We start from the raw sequence: 24,074 nt of genomic DNA, 5'->3' as shown, positions 1-24,074 counted from the left end.
AAGGCCTCACCAATGTCGAATAGAGGGGAACGATCACGTCCCTCGATCTGCTGGCAATGCCCCTACTTATACATCCCAAAATGCCATTGGCCTTCTTGGCAACAAGGGCACACTGTTGACTCCTATCCAGCTTCTCATCCACTGTAACCCCTAGGTCCTTTTCTGCAGAACTGCTGCCTAGCCATTCGGTCCCTAGTCTGTAGCAGTGCATGGGATTCTTCCGTCCTAAGTGCAGGACTCTGCACTTGTCCTTGTTGAACCTCATCAGATTTCTTTTGGCTCAATCCTCCAATTTGTCTAGGTCCCTCTCTATCCTATCCCTACCCTCCAGCGTATCTAGCTCTCCTCCCAGTTTAGTGCCATCTGCAAGCTTGCTGAGGGTGCAATCCACACCATCCTCTAGATCATTTATGAAGATATTGAACAAAACCGGCCCCAGGACCGACCCTCGGGGCACTCCGCTTGATACTGGCTGCCAACTAGACATGGAGCCATTGATCACTACCCGTTGAGCCTGACAATCTAGCCAACTTTCTACCCACCTTATAGTGCATTCATCCAGCCCATACGTCTAACTTGCTGACAAGAATACTGTGGGAGACAGTGTCAAAAGCTTTGCTAAAGTCAAGGAACAACACGTCCACTGCTTTCCCTTCATCCACAGAACCAGTTATCTCATCATAGAAGACAATTAGATTAGTCAGGCATGACTTGCCCTTGGTGAATCTATGCTGACTATTCCTGATCACTTTCCTCTCATCTTAGTGCTTCAGAATTGATTCCTTGAGGACCTGCTCCATGATTTTTCCGGGGACTGAGGTGAGGCTGACTGGCCTGTAGTTCCCAGGATCCTCCTCCTTCCCTTTTTTAAAGATGGGCACTACATTAGCCTTTTTCCAGTCATCCGGGACTTCCCCGGATCGCCATGAGTTTTCAAAGATAATGGACAATGGCTCCGCAATCACATCCGCCAACCCCTTTAGCACTCTCGGATGTAACGCATCTGGCCCCATGGACGTGTGCACGTCCAGCTTTTCTAAATAGTCCCGAACCACTTCTTTCTCCGCAGAGGGCTGGTCACCTCCTCCCCATGCTGTTCTGCCCAGTGCAGTAGTCTGGGAACTGACCTTGTTCATGAAGACAGAGGCAAAAAAGGTATTGAGTACATTAGCTTTTTCCACATCCTCTGTCACTAGGTTGCCTCCTGCATTCAGTAAGGGGCCCACACGTTCCTTGACTTTCTTCTTGTTGCCAACATACCTGATGAAACCCTTCTTGTTACTCTTAACATCTCTTGCTCGCTGCAACTCCAGACGTGATTTGGCCTTCCTGATTTCACTCCTGCATGCCTGAGCAATATTCTTATAATGAAACAAATGTGTCCAGTAATAAGGTGCCAACTTCAGGATTATTTGAATACAGGACTGTTTGGTTATGTTGAGAAGAGTCATCAGTTAAGACTTTACAAAAAAATGATCAGTAGTTTGGATGGTAAATCAGAAGCCCCACACTGACCAACGGAAGGCAGTCATTGTTTCCGTGAAGGTTAAGATCTCCTCCTTTTGCCCAGTGTTTATATACTGGCTCTTGACTCTCAACTAAGGCAAGTTACTGACATCATCAATATGGTCTCTTTGGGGGAGGCTAATAACAGAGAACCTGCAACAGTCGAACGCTATAGGATGGTGTACTGAATGAACTGGAAGTGGAATGCCCTACACTCCACAGTGCATTACTAAGTACCACCAACAGTAGCAAGCTCAATTCATTTTGGGAATATAAGAATCTTTGTAACTACGTTTTACTATCATTATGCTGTGTACCAACATTCATTTCTCACAAAAATCATAAAAAATTGGAGGACTGCACTTGTCCAGTAGCAAGTCTTTACAAAAACTTTCGAAGGAGGAGTGTATGGTACTACTTCCTGTAGCTGAATTAAAGAACTTTCAAAAAACATTTCACATCATTAAGTCTTCTTTAATATGTGGATAATAGTTAATATTTAGTGCTTAAAAGAGTACTTTGAAATACTTGCCTTAACTGAAGCAGCAACCTCTAAAAATATAAATGTTTTACCCCTCACACCTATTAACAGGCCTAAACAAGATTTTTCCCAAAAAAAAAAAAAAAAATGGAGGGGCCCCCAAAATACTTCTTACAAGGTTTTCACCTAAAATAGCACCATGGAAGACAAGCTTTTTAAAAAGAATCATTGGGATCCTCTCTCTTTCCGTCTCTCGCACACACATTTGTCCCCAACACGATAAGGCATGTACCAAAATCTCTTTTAACTACCTTCCCTTATAAGCTACTGGGCCGGTAGACATCTCCAAGTTCCTCCCCAAACTCTACACAGTCAGCTTTCCCCAGTTCCTCTGAATTCCTCATCCCTGCTCATTCTCTAGGATCTTCATCACATCCCCATCTTCCTGTTACACATACCTCTTCCCTTAGGCATTTATTCTAGACATCAACCCACTGTTTTTATTCAGAGAGAACCGTCAACCCCCTCCCAATATTTCCTACTCCCCATATGCAAAACTCATGGATCTCTGACCTCCCTACCATCTTCTCAGGCCATCCCTCCTGTAAAGAAGCCCCAAGTGCCTTGTCAACTCCTAATTATCCACACAGAATGTCTCGTTATCCCCACCTTCCTGTTCATGTATTTGTTCCTTGAAGTTCTGGCTTCTAGCAACCAAAAGACAATATTTTAATTCTAGATGTGTTCAGGAAGCCTTTCCTGCCTCACTTATCCCTAGCCCTTTCATCAACAGTGCTATAAATACCTGCATAACCCTTCATAAAAAAAAAAATTAATAGTTCACCTGCCGTTTTAGTACATCAGGGTTTTGCCTCACTTAAAATTACTTTAGTGCAATAAAACAGGAAGAAATGGCATGTGAATATTACTTATTTTTATATTAAGGGGATGTACTGACACTGAGGAGCTATCTAAGAGGGTAAAATGGAAGCAGAGAGGTGAAGTGACTTGTCCAAGATAAAACAGTAAGACACCAAAAGAGCCAGGATAAGAATGCTAGGGTTCCTGACTCCCAAACCGTTTTCATTCTTTTACCAAGCTTTATTTTATTTTTAACAAGGCAAAATTCCTCCAACTTCTCCCTTCCCTTTTTATAACAGGGGAATAGTTCAGTCCATGCATTCATGAGCCATTTAAACACTTTAGGCTGCTGTCCATCAACAACTGGGGCATTGTGCTAAACCAAACCAACTCCTGTATGCAAGCACCATTTAAAACATCCCATCGTAGTTTACTGCAAAAGCACACATGCAGAAGAGAGTATGCACAGAAGACCAGTCACAGTTTATCATGTGACAATTGCCTGTCCCCCAAATTGACCTGACACCATATTTGTCTCATCTTTTTAAGCAGAACTTTCATTTTAAAAGAGGATGTAGGAAGGCAGAAGTAAGCTGCTCCAGTACTCCCAGGGCCACGTGCCGCGGGGCCAACAGGAACCCTGCTGACTAGATCCATACCAGGCCAGAATGGTGGTAGAGTGGCAGGAGATGCACCAGCATCTGCTCAAGACACCTTCCTTTCCTTTTATTCCCCCCTATTAAAACAAGGAACTTGGAGAGACTTCTGATGGACTAATTTTGTATTAATTTCTTCATGACTAACTCCCCCTCTCTTTCATTGACAGGAGACAGAGGCTAAGGGTGACAGTGGAAACTGGAAAGTAGGTTATTTATTGTTAACTCCAATGAAGCAGATTGGGTCAGGGACAGATTGCAAGAAGGGTATCATTTATTTTATGTCTGGAAACTAAAGAGACTTAGCAACACTATACATTTATCATCATTTTACTTGCATTGTACATGTATTTCTCATTCCACACACCTGCATATTGTTTTTACTCTGTTTACATTGGTCCTGCAGAAGTTAACGTGTGCTTGCTAGACATCACAAACAGAATACAGAGCAAATATTTTAAAGCTCTAAACTTCAATATTTTATTCCTATGTACTTTGAACAGATTACATCTAATTTTCAACAAGTCATTCCTGTGCCAAAAACCAAAGCTTCCAGTTTCGGCCTCACTATAAAAGTTTTAAGAGACTGTTTCAAATAATTTGTTACGTTTTCCCTCCTCCAGCCTACCATTCCTGAACTCCTATCCTTAAACACCCAAGTTTATACTAGCAAATTCTTTGCTGGTATAACCAAAGTACAGATGTACAGACAGATTATAAAAAGGTAATTCACAGAAACTTAACTGAAGTAGAACAAATACGTGAAGAGCCATTTCATGGAATCAAACTGGAAAAGAAAGATCAGTGTTTCTTTGGAAGGCTGATGGAATAAGAACCAAGTGTAAGCAAAGGTTACTTTTGCTATTTTAAATAAATACTGTAAAAAAATACTTACAGTTCATCTCGTTGCCTCTGTGACAGCACCATGGTGGCTGTGATGGCAGGCTAACGTGATTCAGCTGTGGCTGCCTCCTCAAGATTAAAAAAACCTTTGTGAATCCTGGATCCAAAATTCAGTCTGCCACAGAGCAGCTTCAACCAAAAGGAAAAATGTTTCTCCACACGTGAAATCCAACAGGAAATCTGGAGGCATTCAACAGGGAAGGTTCATTCCATCTAGAAGGGGAAAAAATACATTTTGCTTTTGAAAAGGTTTATGAAGCCATTTGACGCTGTTTTGGAGTCACATGAACATCTACATACCCAGGCTGGAATACTGAAAATGGATAAGTGTGTGTGCAAACTACTGCATTCTTCCCACATTAATTTTTCTGACTTGCACCCTTGCAAATTTTCTCCACCTCTCAGAAGAGAGGTCTGGATAGGCTATAGCAGTCTCCTTCAATCTTTAGTTTCTTTCCTCACAGCAGTCTCCATAACTAATGATGTACATCTCCACACCACATTGTGAAGTGAAGATTTCCCAATTATTTTAGTCCATTTCAGTTTGCAACACCCGGCACAGAGGACTAATGATCTGAACCATTTTGGTACTGCCTGTTTCTCCCAAATTCAAGGATGGACTTTAAGGCAAAGTGCCTCTGAATTAAAGCTACAAAGCTATTGACTGCACTCAATAAGCATTTAGGCCAAAGCCTACAACATGAAAAAGCACTACTAAATATGAGATTTTAAGCCTGTCATGGCACTTATACACCATCCAAAAAAAGTTCACCAGAATGTCCACTGTAACGTGGACTAATCATCTGCTCAACATACCTTTAAAAAGGTAAATATTAGTACTAAGTCTTCACCCAGCCATTAAGTTTTAAAATAGATTTTTAAAATCTGACCAGGCAGTATAATTCTTGGTGTTCTGGGTTACCATAATTAAAGATTGTTGCTTTAACTGTACTAAGGTGCATCTTGCAAACAGTATGCAGTCACTTATGACAGTATTTTCAAATTCATTCTCAACATTATCTTCAAAATCTAAATCTTTACAGTGGTAGGATGAGTCATGGCATAAGTTTTGCTTTTTACCACTTAAACTTATCCTATGCAGTACTGGAATTTTAATATCCTTAGTGTGCAGAATACTTTTACTGGATGGTTATGATCAGATTTGGACCAGGAGTTGTCATTTGAACCACTTTAACACAGCTTCCCCTGCAGTTCCAGTGATCTTCCATGCTCCAGGTTCTGTTGTGCAAACAGCAATATCATTATGAGCAAGCCAGGATCCTGCATCACTGCCTATTTTTCGCATGCACTTGACAAGTGTCTCTCTCTGTATCACAACATTTACTCAGTCCTCTGAAGAGCAAAGCAGACTGACCAAACAAGGGAGTGATTTTTAGCAATAGAGTAAAATGTGAAAATAAAAATGTTACAGTACTTCTGTGCTCACTTGACCTTGCATTTGGAATATATATATTTAATAAAAACAGTTTAATCCAGAATCTTGTTAAGAAGCCTGTTCAAAGCAGACAGTGTTCTTTTAAAAGGAAAGAAAAGGAGTACTTGTGGCACCTTAGAGACTAACCAATTTAACTGAGCATAAGCTTCCGTGAGCTACAGCTGCTTATGCTCAAATAAATTGGTTAGTCTCTAAGGTGCCACAAGTACTCCTTTTCTTTTTGTGAATACAGACTAACACGGCTGTTACTCTGATCAGTGTTCTTTTATACACTAAACTCAACGTTTTTGTACACATACTTTAGTCCACATCCTCAAAAGCTAGATTTAGGAATAGTGCTTAAAAAAAAAAATGTTCAGCTGTTATCACATGCTTAACACCATTTGGCTATCCATTGTGGACACAGGGAAGATGTGCTTTGAAATCTAGGCTATAAGTTATTTGTGTTATGGTGGAGCCTAGGTGCTCTGCTCTCGGCTCCTCTGTGCTAGGCATTGTACACACAGTATTACACTGTCCCTGTCCCCAAAAGCTTACAATCTCAACAAACAAGACTGACAATTTAATTTGCTTGACCCCATCCACAGTGCCAGTCAAACATGTTTTTCATGAACTAACTGAAACAGTGCTGTAGGAGCTGACAGCATGGACTCCATGCCACCAGCAAGAGGCAGCAAAGATGACTGCCTCTTCACTTAGTTCTGTGCCTATGCCTTGCTTCATGGTATGGGTTGTTACAAAAGGTTGTTCCAAGGAGGAGGGAGAAAAATCATAGAATCGTAGAATCATAGAATATCAGGGTTGGAAGGGACCTCAGGAGGTCATCTAGTCCAACACCCTGCTCAAAGCAGGACCAATCCCCAATTTTTGCCCCAGATCCCTAAATGGCCGCCTCAAGGATTCAACTCACAACCCTGGGTTTAGCAGGCCAATGCTCAAACCACTGAGCTATCCCAAAAATTGTTGTTCTTAACCTCTGAGGACAGGACAAGAAGCAATGGGCTTACATTGCAGCAAGGGCGGTTTAGGTTAGACATTAGGAAAAAGTTCCTAACTGTCAGAGTGGTTAAGCACTGGACTAAATTGCCTAGGCAGGTTGTGGAATCTCCATCATTGGGGATTTTTAAGAGCAGGTTGGACAAACACCTGTCAGGGATGGTCTAGATCAGGGGTAGGCAACCTATGGCAAGCGAGCCAAAGGTGGTACGCAAGCTGATTTTCAGCGGCACTCACACTGCCCAGGTCCTGGCCACCGGTCCGGGGGCTCTGCATTTTAATTTAATTTTAAATGAAGCTTCTTAAAACATTTTAAAAACCTTATTTACTTTACATACAATAGGTTAGTTATATATTATAGACTTATTGAAAGAGACCTTCTAAAAACGTTAAAATGTATTCGTGGCACACGAAACCTTAAATTAGAGTGAATAAATGAAGACTCGGCACACCACCTCTGAAAGGTTGCCGACCTCTGGTCTAGATAATACTTAGTCCTGCCTTGAGTGCAGGGGACTGGACTAGATGACCTCTTGAGGTCCCTTCCAGTTCTATGAAGGGACAATGTAGCCCTTGAAGACTGACCTTTCACAGTACAGGGAAGAAGTGGTATTCAAGGTTTTTGAGTTTGTGGTTTTTTTTTTTTTGGTTTTTTTTGGGGGTGGAGGAACAGAATAAGTAATACAAAACTATTGTCCCTTGAATTGACTAGAAAAGGTGCCCTCTAGAGGGAAATGCTGCCAGACCTTTGGGCATTCCAAACCACCACTTAAGCCTTGCAATGGCTCTTTGGGTTTAAGAGTAAAGGTCTAGACACTTATCTAGTTTATAGCACTCTAGCTGAAAACTGAAAAACAAAGTATTCTAAATACAAATACAATCATTGTCACAATGAAAGAATCCACTTGTTTCTGAAATACACTATTCATGCTCTAATAGTACTAAAGGCAGACAGAACTATTACTGACAAGCTGACGATATACCCATTCATCCGGCTACAGAAATCAGGCTCCACATGCAACTCTAACAGCTGGCTGCGAAGAAGCTCAACCACCTAAACTTCAAATAATGGGATACCAACAGTGCATTAAACTTTAGATGCTAGATCATATATTAAGAAAATATAAGCTTTAACACTCATTCAAGCTAGCAAAAACATTAAAGCTACCTGATGCAGACTTATTTAAATTCAGCATTCCAGATACATGCAGAGTCTATACTACAAAAGGTTTTCTCCATCTACACCTACAATTTAAGTGTAAACCCTAGATTCTAGATTAATATAAATAAAATGCAATAAGTAGTCCCTATATTCATACCAGGTATTTCAGTATATTGCACAAATACTACTAACTCCTTGAACAATAAAATCATGACCCAGTATTTTGTCAGACATATAATTTTACATCTAGGAACTACAGCCCTGTTTTTCTGTCACACTACTTGATGTGACTCACTGTTTAGGGAAGAACCAGTTAGCAGGCCATCACTCTCAATTTTTCAGAAGGGAACTGCACAGCAAAGAAGAAGGGTGTCCCTCAAAGTCAGCATTTGATTTGCTTATAAAACTCAGTAATAGCAAGTCAAAAAAAAGATGTAAATGGAAAACAAATTGGAGCTAGTCTCATTAAATACCAAAACTAAAGAATTAGGTTACTTTTAAACAAAAATCTAGTGAAATATGCTATATATATATATATATACACACACACACTTTATTGAAACAGCAATGATTATGAAATTTATTGTTTTAGGAAGCTTCTTTTGATGTAGTTCTACCATACACATTTAATGTAATATCAAAGGTGTGATTTTTGTAGCTCTGATAACACTGCCTCTCCTCCTTTCCTCCTGCACACACCTCCCACCAGTGTGTTGTGGTAAAAGCTATGGAACATCATGCGACGATGATGTAATCATTCTGCCCATGTCACGGACTCCAAATGCCCTATGCAACTCTAGACCAACTAGCTGACTATTAAGATAGGTCCTCTCTATGCTAAAAGAGACAGTGTCTAGGTTTACCTGGGCAACAGCATGGATATGAATCCAGTTGCAAAACCTTGTATTTCCACAAAGGCTGAGCCATATTACATTAAAATGTGGTTGAACTGAAATATATAGACAGGGCTTTAGATCAGTAGGCTGTCTGGCCAAAACGGTCCTGTGGGGTGCATACACATCCTGAAAAATTCATAAAGAGATTCTGTTGTTTCTAAACTGGAAGTTACTTCACATATAAGGAACAAGCATTACTCACATATCTAAGAACGCTAATCCCTTGATATCAGCTTTGAAACCTACCAGTACTTCCACTGAATATATTCATTTACATATAGATCTTGAACCATCATACTAAATTTTCATGTAGTTTGGAAAGAACAAGTTATGTTTCATCTCTGAAAATTTAGTAAAAAACTGAATGAAGAGTCAAGTGAAACAGCCTTCATATTATCAAAAAAACAAAAACAAAAACAAAAACTACTAACTAGAACCAGGAGCTTGATTTTCTGAAATGTTGATTCCTTCTCTCTCAAGAGAGAATGTGAGCTATAGGTGCTCTACAACTGTGAGCGCTAAGGGGGAAGAACCACCACAATAAGGCCCAAAGTTCTATTTCTTCTAATGGTCCCATTAATGACTTGTGCATCATAGATAGCAGTATAGTTTTCCACACAGTGACCCATCACTTGCCTTGAAGGGACCATCTACAGGAGAAGCATAGTCTGATCTCCATACCTAGTGTACAAAGTTGGCAAGGGAGATTAGGACGGTGGTTTTTGTAACATGACAACAGTCCACTAAGAACCAGATCTGATTAGATGACAACTGTTTTCAGTCACTACAAACAAGCTAGATCTGAACTGTGACCTAGAAGTGGAAAGCTGTTATTAACCGACCAGAACTATCAGTTTCTGTCAACACCACTGCTTTAACTGTTTGTATGCATATCTTGGTGAAGGTTTATAGTAAATTACATTAGTTCTCCTTGATTTGTCTTCTGATTCAGACGATCCCAGTCCTTTCAGCAGATGGCTAGTTTTGTTCTGTCTGAGATTAAGTCTTATTTAGATGGGTTGAACCGAGTTAAAAGACTCAAATATCTTCATACTGCAGTTAAATAGAATTCAGCCGAGTGGCATTTATACCAAGTTGTTTAATTTTAAGTAAGATGTGCAAAAACCTGTCTTAGTTGTGAAAGTCAATTTCAAACACATTACCATATTTCTTGTGTAGTGTAATGTTCCAGCCACAAGTTACAGTCAATGTCAGCATTAAGGAGTCAAACTGGAGACAGCTCAGCCCTACAGCACGCTTAACAGTGAGGTGCTGCTGATATAATGCAGTAGGCCAGACTAAGGTCATATGTTGCTTCCACCAAAATGAGTTTCACAGCTGGCCGGGAGTAAAAGTGTGTTTAATGACATAATTCACTCCAACAGGTTTTACACACACATTCATTTTATGAATAATTGCCTACTTAATCTGTTAAGACATCTTGCAGGATTTAAGAATCCAGAACTCTGTTTTAATAACTCAGTCTAGGCAAATGGAAGTATCAATAAGCCAAAACTCCTCTTCTCGCTGGGACCAGGATACTGTCAGAGCTCAGTAATCATACTTCAAGACATTGGGACTTCTAAGCCCATTTTTAATCTATGCCAAATAGCATCATGGTGCCCAATGCTTTTCCAACAGTGTCAGATTTTCCAGTAATCCTATCACCCAACCCAGACACCTAAAATCCCTAGTGCATTAGAAAGAAACAATGTTCCGTCAGCAAGGATAGTGCAAACTGGCTTTTTCACCACGGTACCGCCTGCAAGCGCCACTGAGTCCTCACATCTTTGGTATAGGCCTTTGCTAGTAGATTCTGGGGTTCTTTATGTAAAGAAACTGGAGCCAATGCCAGATTACATATGCAAATACAAGATATACACAGACAGTGAAACCACATATGCAAGAGGTAAAGCTGAATTTACTGAGTAGTAAGATAAGCTCCTGGTAAAAGAGTGGTTTTGACTTCCTCTTATTTCTGTTTTAGGCCTTATTACAGAAAGCGTGGATATTAAGTGCTCTGCTGTGCAAACAGTGCCATTTCTCGCAAATGAAGGAAGGCTTTATCAAATTTGACATTCAAATAGCTGAGGAAACTCCAGCAAGGCTAACACATTAAGAACATAAGAACTGCCATACTGGATCAGACCAAAGGTCCATCTAGGCCAGTATGCTGTCTTCTGACAATGGCCAATGCTGGGTTCCCCAGCGGGAATGAACAGAACAGGTAATCAAGTGATCCATGCCCTGTCACCCATTCCCAGCTTCTGGCAAACAGAGGCTAGGGACACTGTCCCTGTCCATCCTGGCTAATAGCCAATTCTTCCCACTTCACTAAAGGGCTGCAAGCACCTTATGAAAACTGAAATATGTTTCTGTTCATGAGCATGATCTTAGTAACGAGGGAAGAGGATCTTATAAAATTCACCTGTTTATTCCTTATCCTGTTAAGGTCAACAGCTTACTCAGATAACATCTTGCTGTCACTGAGTCACCCACTGATGCTCTGGAGCTACTCCATATAAAGCCAGTCCGGACTCTGGGGGAGCCTCCTCTCTGTGAGCAGACTCCAGGGAACTTGTTTTCAGGGCAAGACGCTTACACAGCTTCGACCTTCCCGAGTCTGACCTCTGAGCATTCAGCATCCCCTTCCACACTGTGCACTTCCCACAGCGAGTCCACACAGGCGGGGCTCCTGGGGAAGCCAGTGGGTCCTGCACCCCAATTCTGCAGTCAGACGTGACTCTCAGCCAGCCAGTAAAACAGAAGGTTTATTAGATGACAGGAACACAGTCCAAAACAGAGCTTGTAGGTACAGAAACCGGACCCCTAAGTCAGGTCCATCTTGGGGCCAGGGAGGCTAGTTCCCCAGTGTCTGGGCCTCACTCTCTTTCCTCAGCCAGTTCCAAACTGAAACTCTCCAGCTCTCTCTCTCACCTTTGTCTCTTTCCTAGGCCAGGAGGCCACCTGATCTCTTTGTTCTCCAACACTTTCAGTTGGCACCTTTGCAGAGGAGGGGCCCAGGCCATTAGTTGCCAGTAGACAGGGTGTCGTCCATTCTCTGTGCAGACACCATCACACTGGCCCTCTAGGGCTCTGCAATTATCACACACCCTTATCCCCCCACCTAAGATAACTGCACAGGGGAAACTGAAGCACCCACACAGTATTCAGAGAAAACATTAAGAGCATTTCCACTTCGTCACACTTGCAAACAGAAGTAAACTGCAATAGACTACGGAGAAGATCCTTTTTCATGCAAATGTACGTTTTTCTTCATTTACTATAAAGAACAATATAAACAAGCAGGATATTAAAACTGAGACAATCCTAGCCACTCATGGAGCTGTCTATGCTATAGAATATTTTAGTTTCAAACCTAATTAGTTTCAAACCTAATTAAAGAAATGGTTGACTTCATACTGATGATGTCCACATGCAAGTCATTTACTCCTATCCATGTGGAACCCAACTCATGAACAGAGCTACATTATGAGGCTGCACATGCTTCCAACATTTCTTCACTGCTTAGATAAGACAAATTAACTATTTGTGTAATTATGCTAACAAGTTCTACCTCCCAGGTCTTGTGCATCTCAGTACAGCACAGATGTGAAACAAATTCACAGTCCTTTCCTTTACTTCTGGTACAAGCAGCTGAAGCAATGGAATAGCTGCCCAGAATTTTCCTGAATATACATATATGAATGGCTGTAAGCGTGTGAGCAGGTCAACATGGTCATGCACGGCTGGCATGGCTTAAAACAGATGCTTTTCCTCTGGAAATAGCATATCACAAACCAGTCAAAACTAATGATTTATTTATTGTAATAGTATTTCACCAAGAGGTCAACTGTGTAGCTAATTAAGGCCTTGTCTACATGCCACTTTAGAGCACTGCAACTGTCTCGCTTGGAGGTGTGAAAAAACACCTACCCAAGTGCTGCAAGTTTCAGCTACTCCCCTCGTGGGGGTGGGTTTTTTACAGCACCGGGAGAGCTCTCCCAGCGCTGGTGCCGTGACTACACAGCCACGTTAAAGCACTGCAGCACTTTAACGTTGCTAGTGAAGACATACCCTGAGGTACTCACTTTTCACTAGTCAGTCTGAGCACTACCATTGGTTCAGCAGGATACTTACTTGCTGGAAAATTCTATGGTATTTTGGAGATAGGAAGAAGTTAGTTTTGCAAAATACCCTCAACTCAGTTTATAACAAAGTTATATGACTGTACACACCAGCATGAGGTGGATTGTACTTCCTTTACAAATGTTTAAGATGAGACCAGGACTAACCGACAAGTTAAAGCTCACACAGCAAGTCAACTGTAGGCCTAGAACCCAGTATTTTCAATTCATGGACTAATTTAAGACTATACTGCCTCCCCTGTAAGGATTTTTTTTTTTAATTCAGCTAACAAGTAAATTCCTGGTCAGACAGTTTATTATAAGCAGTCTTATTTTCCTACAGGTTAAAAAACAGACGTGTCTTTTTCCAGTGCATCTCCCAGAGCACAAACAGCTATCCTTTCAACAGCTTGGCTCTTGCTTTTGCCCAAAAGTTTAAAATTAAGATTACAAGCAAATAAGTTATCATGCCAATAGCACTACTGTAGCCATTGAAGTTAGGTGGCCTTTTGTTGACTAAAAAAATAGTTAAATTATTTTCCTCTTCGTCTAGCTAACAAAAGGTTAAGCAAGGTCATCATTTAAAATGACATACTTTGGAGTCGTAACATTTTTTGGGTAGCCATCTGCTAGTGTCTTGCCTATGAACAGACCATTCCATATCAGCAAAGCTAATCAGACAAGTTCACAGGCAGACAAACTTTTACACTTGTCATCTTACAAGACAAAGATGTAAGCAAAACAAAGATTTTAGGTTTGAAAACACACAAGGAAGAGTATTAATGTACCATGTGGTATGGAGTTTCTCTTTTTCGCTAAAGTCAGTAATACAGACAGCTCAGAATAGTTCACAATACTGACCCTATAAATCCCTTGAGGTTTTTAGGAAAAATCCTATAACAGATCCAATTCAGTGTTACTAGAAAAATATGTAGCTAAATTAGTTTGGACGCTGGTATGATGAAGTATACCTGTTATTTTCCTCACTTTGTCATGACTGAAGCCACGTATAGAGGTGACCATGTTCAGATATTACAAGTTAAATTCCTGTGAACCTGTTCCACAAGAGAGAAAGTCTGGCTTTGAAATAAATATAATTAACTTACAAAGGTAGGAACTACTGGAACTTATTTCTTTCTATCTAGTGATACTCATGTTTTAAGAGTTTTACATTTCAATTGTAAAAATTGAAAATACAGGCTAAATATTACTCATTCCTTAAATTTTTCTGGGTAAGAAGTTGTTGGATTGTTAAATCAGGGTTTAGTGTACCAACTACTGATCCAAGACTCAAATTTAAAGAAAAACATTTTTCCTATAAACTCCTCCCCACACACACACACCAGCTCAGAACACTAACAGTTTACGAAAAACGTTCTACTACTCAAAGTACTCTGGTATGGAATACTGTAGAACACACGTGCCAAAGGCAGCAGAAAGTGCTGTCACATACAGTACATCTGGCCACGTGATACAATTTATAGCAAATATCCTAAAGGATACTTGCTTTAAGAGCCAAAGGTATTTTCCATCTCCTTGACCAAATAGGACTGGTCTCATCCCAGTGTAACTAAAAAAACCCATGTTTTAATAGATGTTCCTGGAGATGATTCTAGAATGATGGGGGTTTTGGTTATGTTTAGGTTCTTTATTGGTTTTGTGGGGGAAGGGGGTGTGTTTTTTTTTAAATGAAGGAATACGATTTTTGGTGTTAGCTGGAAAATCCTATGAACAAATTTTCCTACAGAGATAAGAGCTATAATACTGTACCTGCTGATCAATTTAAGAGTTAATGGATCAAACAAGCCTCCTAAAAAAAGACCAACTGAAAGACACTTTAGCCTACTGCAGGAGATATTCCTTCCCTCGCCCCAAAATGAGACATTGTTTGTTTCTCCTATTGTCTGTCCTTTATCACAGTATCACTTTCTCAGTTTAAGATGGCAATTCTGTGAAGTAAATAGATGTACTTATTACTTCAAAAACAGATTTTAATTTCCAGATATCAAATGGTTAACAATAAATTATACGATTCCCACAGACTGACAGGGCACAGATGCAATAGCGTGAAGCTTCTCTACTTCCTACTCCATAAAACTGAATGGAAACCAAAGAATAAAATGTGACAGACTTGCTCTTAACTGCTTCCCTGCCAAGCATGCCTTGCTCTGAAGATATGAGCAATGTTCAGTCTTCTGAAGGAAGAGATCTCCAGTAAGCAGCACAAAAACTTCTCCAAATGCTCCTACAGCAGCTCAACTAGAAGGCCCATCAAGAGAATGAGACTGAAGCCATGTCTACACCATCGGGACTGTAGTTATGATGCCCTAGCAATGCCAGCATAATCCCATAGTACAGAAGCAACCCAAAGCAACGGAAGGGGTATTTCAGTCTCTGTAGGAACCACCGCCCCAAGCTATGGCAGCTAGGCTGAAGGATGCATTCTTCCATCAACCTACACCAGGAGTTAGGTTGCCATATATGTTAAGCATAGGCTAGACCTGAGTGAGAACAAGCAGGCGGCACAAAATTTAAATATCCTGCTTTTTGCCCTCAGAAGGATCTCTTCAACATGAGATTCCTCTGACATATCTACTCTTCATATTACCAGAGGGTGCATCTTACATTAAAAAATTTAAAGACTGTTGTCCAACTATTTCTGCAAGAAGATAAATAAACAAACAATACAACATTATCAGCCCTCTACAAATACAGGATTGAAGAGTGGTATACTTGCTGAAGTACAACCTTTCAAAAGCAGTGTCAAGAAACAGACAAGTGAGGTTCTCATTACAGCAGACTCAGGGTGCATTTAGACAGGTTAAATATGGAGGATAGTCAACCAGGCAGTGGAAAGGTGAAGACCTGTTGGATCCTTTCCTGTAGGGAAAAGGATGAAGCAGAATGGCCCTGGAGCCTCTTGTTCTTTTTCTAGGAGATGATGGGAAGGAAGAGAGTTATTTTTCAATAGGAAGTAAGCAAGCAGAGAAAGAATAGTACACGCATCCTTTAAAAGAAGTGGAGGGAGGAGCAAAGTTGAAGCCCTTGTTCTTCCAACACAGAAAAACAGCAGCAGAATAGCATATGTTGAGAAGGAGTTATTGGGTGGCAGAGGGCCTCCTGTGTATCTTGGAGCCCTGCAACAGGAAGGTAACAGGGCAGGTCCTGTTTTTATATTAGGGAGAAGAGCCAAGAATTCATTTAATAGGAAGAAAAGAAGAACAGAGGCCTCACTAATTAATGGGGCACTATAAGAACCCAAAATTTGTATATTTGGGGCAGGAACCCATAATTTACTGAAGACAGAGAGCCCAACTTAAATTAACTGAGTATGCCCAGCATCTTCCACTCTAGCTTAAGCCCCTAAGTATGCTACAACTTAAATTTGTAATTAGCTCCTAGCACAATTGGATCCAAGTATAGGTTATGTACACATACCACACAGTTAGACACTGTTACTACCTGTGATAGTTAATAGCATTTCATTCCTGCTAGCCGGTGGCTGCCTTCCTATAACCAGTTCAACACTTTCCAACAGCATGGACAGGATCCTCTAACCAAGTATGTGTAACCAATTTAACTGGCCTTCCTTCTTCACAACAGGCTACATACTGCGACACCCCAGAGCACATTACCATAGGTATCAGCAATACAAGTGTGTGTGCACGCCCTGCTTGTAACATTTTTCCCAGCTAAGGCTGCCTACATTTTCCTAAAATGCATTGCTCCAAACAGTAAGTGCTGACACACAGGCACAGTTGAGATAACAGAAGCTGCTGTGTGGACAACCTATATTACTTATAACCAATTAAGGTGACCTAACTGGATATAAAAATGACAGTAAAAAGCTGTAATGAAGACAAGGCCAAAGTGCATATGTGTAGTGTAATAAACAGACATTTTTGGAGTGTCACGGGGAAGCATCCCACTGCAAAAAAGGCAGAAGTACATTAGCATTCTTTTACAATTATTAAAAACTAAATCTTACCAGCTTCTCCTACAGTGGCAAAAACACCTACTAGTCAAAAGAACAAGCTCGGTGGTCCAAAGTTGTTATAAGAGGAGGAGTCCCCATCAACATCGAGGAAGTCCCCGACAGCATCATGGTAGAAGCCAGTAACATTTGCTAGAATTCCATTCCAAGATCTAGCTAAGGGGTGACATCTTTGTCACCCTGACAAACAAGAAATCTCCTAATTCATTCCATCTTCTGGAAGCAGCAGCTTACTGCCTACTATGAGAAGCCAACCCCCATTCCTCTATCACTCTTCTCAACTCTTTGTAAACCCCAAAACAGCATTTTTGCTCGTCCTCTCTTATGAGCCTCCCCAACAATCCTAGGTATCCTAGATTTCCTGGCACAGATAAACTAACAAGTTTGATCAACTTCACTGCAGCCAAAGGTGTTATGAAGGAAGAAGTGAAATCGAAAATTAAGAGCCTGTGAAACTGACCTGAACCATCTTAATTTTACTCTACAGCTGCTTGGGAAATCTAAAAGCAGCTGCTAATTGTGGATAGATCCATCGACTCTGGAGAACACTATTAACATCTGTTTATATTCAGCATACTCTTTGCAATCACAGGGCTAGGGTTTTGGGGGAGGTTTTTCTGTTTGTTTCTTTTAAAGTTGAGTTCTGCAGACTCTGATGGCTTAGGCTCCCCAAACAAGTTTCCCCCACTCAGAATTGGAAGGTGGTTTTATGAGTTCCCTGCTGTGATAATTGACATTAAGACCAAAAAAAAAAAAAAAGAGTCTTAATAAGTTTTTCTGTACATTTACAAGTATGTATGATCTAGAGTCTATTAGACCCTAGTCATTCACAACTTTGGTAATTTAAAGGAGACAGTAACAAGTTTTACATGCAGCGCACTAAAATATCCTTGCTGTCACTTTTTTTTTTTAAGCCTTTATTAAAACCTTTAGCATACTACTACTTTAAAGCTAAGGTAAATGAAGTTCTGATGTGATTTTGTACTTACATGTTTTTAAATAAAAAGTTTCTCAGTTTTCAATACAGTGGAAAGAAGTTATCCAATAAGTTGTACAGCAATACAGTAAAAAGTAAGCCTGAAGGCAACAATTGTAAAAGGCATCAGTAAAAATTCAGGACCTGTTTTTAAAAGTGAAACAAGCTCAGGAATATTCCATGAAGGTACAGGTTTAGCTGTGAAGGAATACAGTTATAGTCTTAAAAAAGCATTGAAATCCAGATTTTAAAGTAATTTGTCCTAAAATATTTAAGAAAAAAGATATACAGTTCTCAAAACTTCTGTTTCATCTTAATGATTAGTCTAACACAAGTTACACATTTGAAGAATACAACCGCTTCCAAAACATTCAACCGCAGTTCTCAATATAGTGGCATACAAGCTGAAGGGTTAATCCCTATTTAATATTCATAGACTATATATAAACCTGGCCTAGAGGATTAATTTGTTACTAGATCTATTATGCCACATCATCTTCTTGCGATATTTTAACATTAAAAATCAGAGGGTGGTGAAAAGGCAAAACTAAAATAGACAGAGGATTTCAGTAGTCCAAAACCCAGGGTTACTTTAAAGGGTATCAAAGATTTGTCCACTGTCACGTAAAAAAAAAACCAAAAACCAACCCACCCATGTACCAGACATTCCATATCTGCCGTGGAAACTGAGGGACCAGCAACTACCAGTAGAGAGGATATTTTTCAGAAACAGGGTTATACAAATCTGTGTGACATTATGAAGAACATAGTATGGGTAGAAAAGAGTTACACTGAAGAATCAAAAGAAAATTAGACATGGGAATTGCTTAAAAGTAATTTTGAATTTACATTGCAACTAGCAACCAATTTAGGATCCAATGACCAGTGTTTAATTATGTAAGACTGAGTTGTCTTTCAAAATTAAAAAGACAGACAGATGAATATATCAAAGGGACATAATTTAAAAGTCATTTCTGTTTGAAGACTTATTTACAAGTACACCTAAGGCTAGAAGAATTCTCCAATTTTATTATTTTTTCTGTTTATACATTTGACAGAGCTATGTGTCTAGTCAGCTTTCTCTCTTCATACAAGTTTTCAAACTCACCGAGAGCAACTGACTTAAAAAATGGTGTTAAGCCACAAGCCCTGGCACAGAGATTGAGTAGACGTAACTTGAAATAGATGAGCTAATAGCAGTCCTTTAAGCACTACCAAAGGCTAAACTACTGTTATATGTAGAGCTGCACTGCTGGTGACATACAGGGTACTCGGGGCCTTAATACGACTCTTTCAAAATACATTAAGAGAATGGTCATTCCCTGGCAGCTTCAAAGATATAAATTCTGAAAAGTATTATGGGAGAAGTGTGTCAAAGGCATTTCCTTGGATCTAGCCTTATTTCAACGGCTTAATTTTGTTCTAACACATATGAACAAAAAGCTGCTCTGAACCAGTGAACTCTAAGGGTGTAACCCACAAAATAGGTCGAGTCTCTCTAGAACGAATGGAGGGGAGGGGGAATGAGGAGAGAAGGGGAAGACTATGAAGAGAGCATACCATTTAAAGGAGGGGGAGGACCAGCTAGCCATGGATCTGGTCCAAAAACAAAAGACAGTGAATAAACTTCTTTTTGAGATATAGATGTTAAAGAGATCTGTCTCCATCTGCTGGGAAGAAACTGCATGGTAAATTATAAGGGGGATAAAATATAAACCTCCTATCATTTTACCACCATATATGTCATAAAATAAGTCAGTGAACAAAGAAGTCACCATACTAAGGTTTTATCTATCCTGAAAAAGTGATCATGCCAGGAAATTTGGTTAAAATGCCATTGAATCTTCAAGTAAAGACAGAAACTGAGCTATATTTTAATAGTATTCCTATATCATACTACAGTCCTGCAAGTCCATAGCTGTAGTACAGTTCAAGAACATGATTAAGAACATTTTTAGTTCCCTCCCCTCTACTTTGCTACATCAGTATTTTGATCATTGAATTATCTACAAATTAGACATGACCCAGTACATAGGTCCTATCCTGGAAGATATTTTAGGATTAGTACCTGCTAAGTATGCAGGGATGAAACTAACAGTGCAAAATGGGAACTCACTTTGAGGTGGACTAATCTTTCTTCTGTTCAACCTATGCAGATACACAACTGGTTAAGAAGTCAGAGAAAAAACACTTACAAATCCTTCCACATTAACTATTTTTTTCAAAGAGGTGTCCATACTAACCTCAGATGACTAGGCTGAAACATAAGTCCGACTCACCTTTAAATTATGGCCCACATGAACAATTTAAAGCAAAATATCAATGTAACCTATTACACATAGGGTTTGATCATAAGAAACACTTAATTGATCAAACAAAAGGACAAAGATACCGAATTTTGTTTTCAGAACATATTTAATACAAAATACAATTTAACATTACACTCGTGCATGTTTTATTGGCCCAAGATAAAGAAGAAAAATTGGTTGACATTAGACCACTGCCACCATTCATACAAGGAATTAGAACTCCCACCCCGCGACACCCCCCCCAAGGCCGGAGATAAACAGTTTTTAGAAAGCAAGCAATAGCCTACTGAAGTTTTAGAAAATGAAAAAAACATGTCGTACCATTCATTTTGTAAGGCATGTTCTTCAAACAATAAAGAGGTGCACAATGTTCAAAATTTAAAAACTTACAATTCCATAACAGTCTAAAGCAGACTGGGAAATTCAGATTTATAACCAACATTCAGGTGCCCTTCACATACTATCAAGGCCTCGACACCAATGCAATACTGCGAAAATATTTGCCTTTTCAGCACCAAGCCTATTATGAAGTTTTGACCAAACCAAACATGCTACGAAAAGGATTTGCTGGCGCAAAAATGAGTATCAAATTTTGACAAGACTCTGAATTCACTTCTGTATTCCATCATTTTTGTTCCTCAGCTTTCCAGTGATTTTGATGGAACAAAGTTTGACAGCTTCCTTCAGAAACAGAAACCATTTGAAATCAGAAACTGGACCTGTTCCTTTTCAAGTATTTAAAATTAAAATCTCCTAATTATATTCCATTAAATATATTTTGGCTTCTTCCTGCTCTAGACCGAGTGTATAACCTTGCAATTTAGGATTAGTTTTGTTGGACGTTGATGGAAAGGAGACAGCTTTTCTGTAGAGTTTTCCAGGTTTGCCCATGTGGTTCTCTGTTTTTTAGACCAAGAGAGGTTTCTCCAACTGCAAACATAGCATCAGCCTGCAACCTGTCAAGCCCCTCTAATATCTAAAACAATTTTAAGCTTAATACCTTTCTGTAGAGTTCTTTGTATAAAGCATGTGCTATGTTTCCATCAAACTCCTCCTGGCAATAGTTACAAGTTTAAACTAACATTTTTGATTGTCTTTATATCTCCTTATATATTTTACGAATTTGTATCTCCTTATATCTTTACGAATTCCATTGAGTGTTGTTGGGAAACTGAGGCACCAATCCTTTTTTGGTCAACCATGTGGTTGTGGAAGAGTTTCCATCTTCCACAATCAGCTCTGAGATTGTTTAAAGTAGAGTCCCTCAACTACTCAGACATTTAAGATGACTGCACTCAAGAATTGCTTGTCTTTTTATACTTAGTTTTTGTTGTCCGACCAAATGGCAAAGGCTTCTTATCATACTGCATCTTCAGGAGCTTGACCACATTTCAGTTTTCTTTTCAAAGAGTTAACAGCATCAACAAACACCCTTTTCCTCTGTGGAGCCATTACAGGACCACACCTTATGTTTGGCCGGGCATCTTGCATTGGATTTCTATGTTGATTTTTTTTACGCTAAGTTTTTCTCCATTTCTCTTCCAGCATCGAGTAGTGGACCTGTAACTTTAAATTTGTCTGTAGGACTACATCCAGAGTGAAGTACTTCAATCGTTTCCTTAAACTGACTGTTGTGTGTTACACTGAAGGTGATGTGGCCATGAAAAACGCTAATACAATCCTATGATGCGTCAGATGAGGTATTTCTAGTAGACACAGAGAAGTGTTATTACCATTATACAAGGCACTCATGAGACCTCATCTGGAATACTGTGTTTAATTCTGATCTTCCATGTTTAAGAAAAACTAATTCAAACTGAAACTGGTTCAGGTATGGTCTACAGGGATGATCAGAGGAATAGAGAACCTACTTTATGAAAGGAAACTTAAGGAGCTTGATTTCTTTAGCCTAACAAAATGAAGAAGGAGAAGAGATAAGTTTGCTCCCAATAAATATGTCAGAGGCAGCAGACGAATTATTTAAGTTAAAGGCCAATGCTGGCACAAGACCATATGGCTATAAACTGGCCATCAATAAGTTTAGGCTTGAAATTAGCCAAAGGAGTCTAATCACCAAAGAAGAGAAGTTCTGGAAAAGCCTTCCAAAGGGAGCAGAAGGATCAAGAAACCTAACTTGTTTTTAAGACGGAGCTTGATATGTTTACAATGGGGATGGTATGATGACATTGCCTACAGTGGCATATGGTCATCCCCAACTGTTATTAGCAAAAATATCCAACAGCTGGAGATGGGACACTACAGGGGGAGGACTCCGAGTTACTACAGAGAATTCTTTCTGAGGTGTCCAACTGGTGAACCTTACCCACATGTTCAGGGTCTGATTGCCATATTTGGGTCAGAATGGAATTTTTCCCCAGGTCTCACTGCCAGAGACCTTGGGGGTTTTCACCTTCTTCTACTGCATCAGGTACGGGTCACTTGCTGGTTTCAACTAGAGTAAATGGTGGATTCTCTATAACTCAATGTCCGTAAATTAAGATTTGAGAACCTCAGGCTGAGTTACTGAAGTCATGGATCTATTACAGGAGTGGGTAGGTGAAGTTCTATGGCTTGCGATATGCAGGAGGTGAGAGATGATCATGGATGGTCCCTTTGGCTTTACGTCTATGAATCTACATTAGCATAAAATTAAGTTGCAACTTGATAAAGTTCAGTTTGGCATCTTCTGGATCTTTTAAATGTTCTTTGCCATTCAGAGTGAAGTCATAGCCTATTTCCAGCATAAACAAATTTCAATATATGAGTATCTATCTTAATGCATCAAAAACAATAGAAGTCAAAACATGAAAAACCCTAGGTAACACTTCACAGGGCCAGTTTTTTTGTTTTTTTTAAAAAAGGGGGGAGAACTTGTTTTCCCCTGCTGTTCTGATTAGACCATAGTAACCTCCCCAGCCTTGCCCTGGTTTCAAGTATATGAAACACATTTAATATCACTAAAATGGGTGGGAAAGATAAAGGAGAGAATAAAAAGAAAACAATCAAAGATGTATTTCCCAGTCTTTGGGCAAGAGATGTGTCTCTAATTACTATTAATGTAAGAAACATTATACATCAGGACAGATGTCAAATTTTAAAAGGAATAGTGCCAGCCAACACTATAGTACTCTGTTCATTACAAAGGTCAGTATACAACTGCTCTCAAATTTTCATTCTGCCATCTTCATTTTTCCAAGGAGATGGCAGACTGGATCAAAATACGCAGTTCATTTCTGATAGTCATCCTTTCCCCGCCCCCCACTCTATACAGCATTATGCCTCTAATCTAGGTCAAATAGGAAAAATTATTATTCCACTGTTAATAAGTGTACCTTCTGCTTTTAGAAAATCATGCATAAATTAATGAAACCTTACTATCCCTAACCATATGCAAGCATTCAGGCATCTAAAGAAACAAGTCAATTAAAAAGAATTGATTATTTCTCTTCCACTTAAAAGGCAGGTGGACCAAGTGTAACAGATAAGTAGGGCAAATTCAACCACCACCTATTTACTTTAAAAAGAGTGGTATATCACCAGATGAAAGCTTCAATCTATGGTAAGATGTGTAAATTAACTGATTTTGTTTACTGTGTTAAACTTCCCTACCATACTATCTTACATTTATTTAATACCTAAAATTGAGCTCCCTTTGAGGAGAAGAGAAGTCAGCCTTGGGGAGTAAAAAAAGTGACTTATCCAGTTAAATTGAGTCAATCTAGTTTTGCCTAGCATAATAGGAGCAAATATC

The 24,074-nt window shown here is 39.6% G+C and overlaps 1 protein-coding gene across 1 annotated transcript in view; it reads right to left on the bottom strand.

Annotated features, from left to right (window-relative positions):
- The window catches only part of PAFAH1B1 (platelet activating factor acetylhydrolase 1b regulatory subunit 1), a 64,433-nt gene that overhangs the window by 33,396 nt on the left and 6,963 nt on the right, over positions 1 to 24,074 (bottom strand). The window contains exon 2 of the mRNA XM_077836424.1: positions 4,400 to 4,620. Within this exon, the coding sequence (XP_077692550.1) occupies positions 4,400 to 4,431 (32 nt within the window). The 5' untranslated portion in view covers positions 4,432 to 4,620. The remainder of the gene's footprint in view (positions 1 to 4,399; positions 4,621 to 24,074) is intronic.

The sequence above is a fragment of the Eretmochelys imbricata genome, chromosome 17 (assembly GCF_965152235.1).
Source record: "Eretmochelys imbricata isolate rEreImb1 chromosome 17, rEreImb1.hap1, whole genome shotgun sequence".
NCBI lineage: Eukaryota > Metazoa > Chordata > Testudines > Cheloniidae > Eretmochelys > Eretmochelys imbricata.
This window is presented reverse-complemented; position numbering and strand designations above follow the sequence as displayed.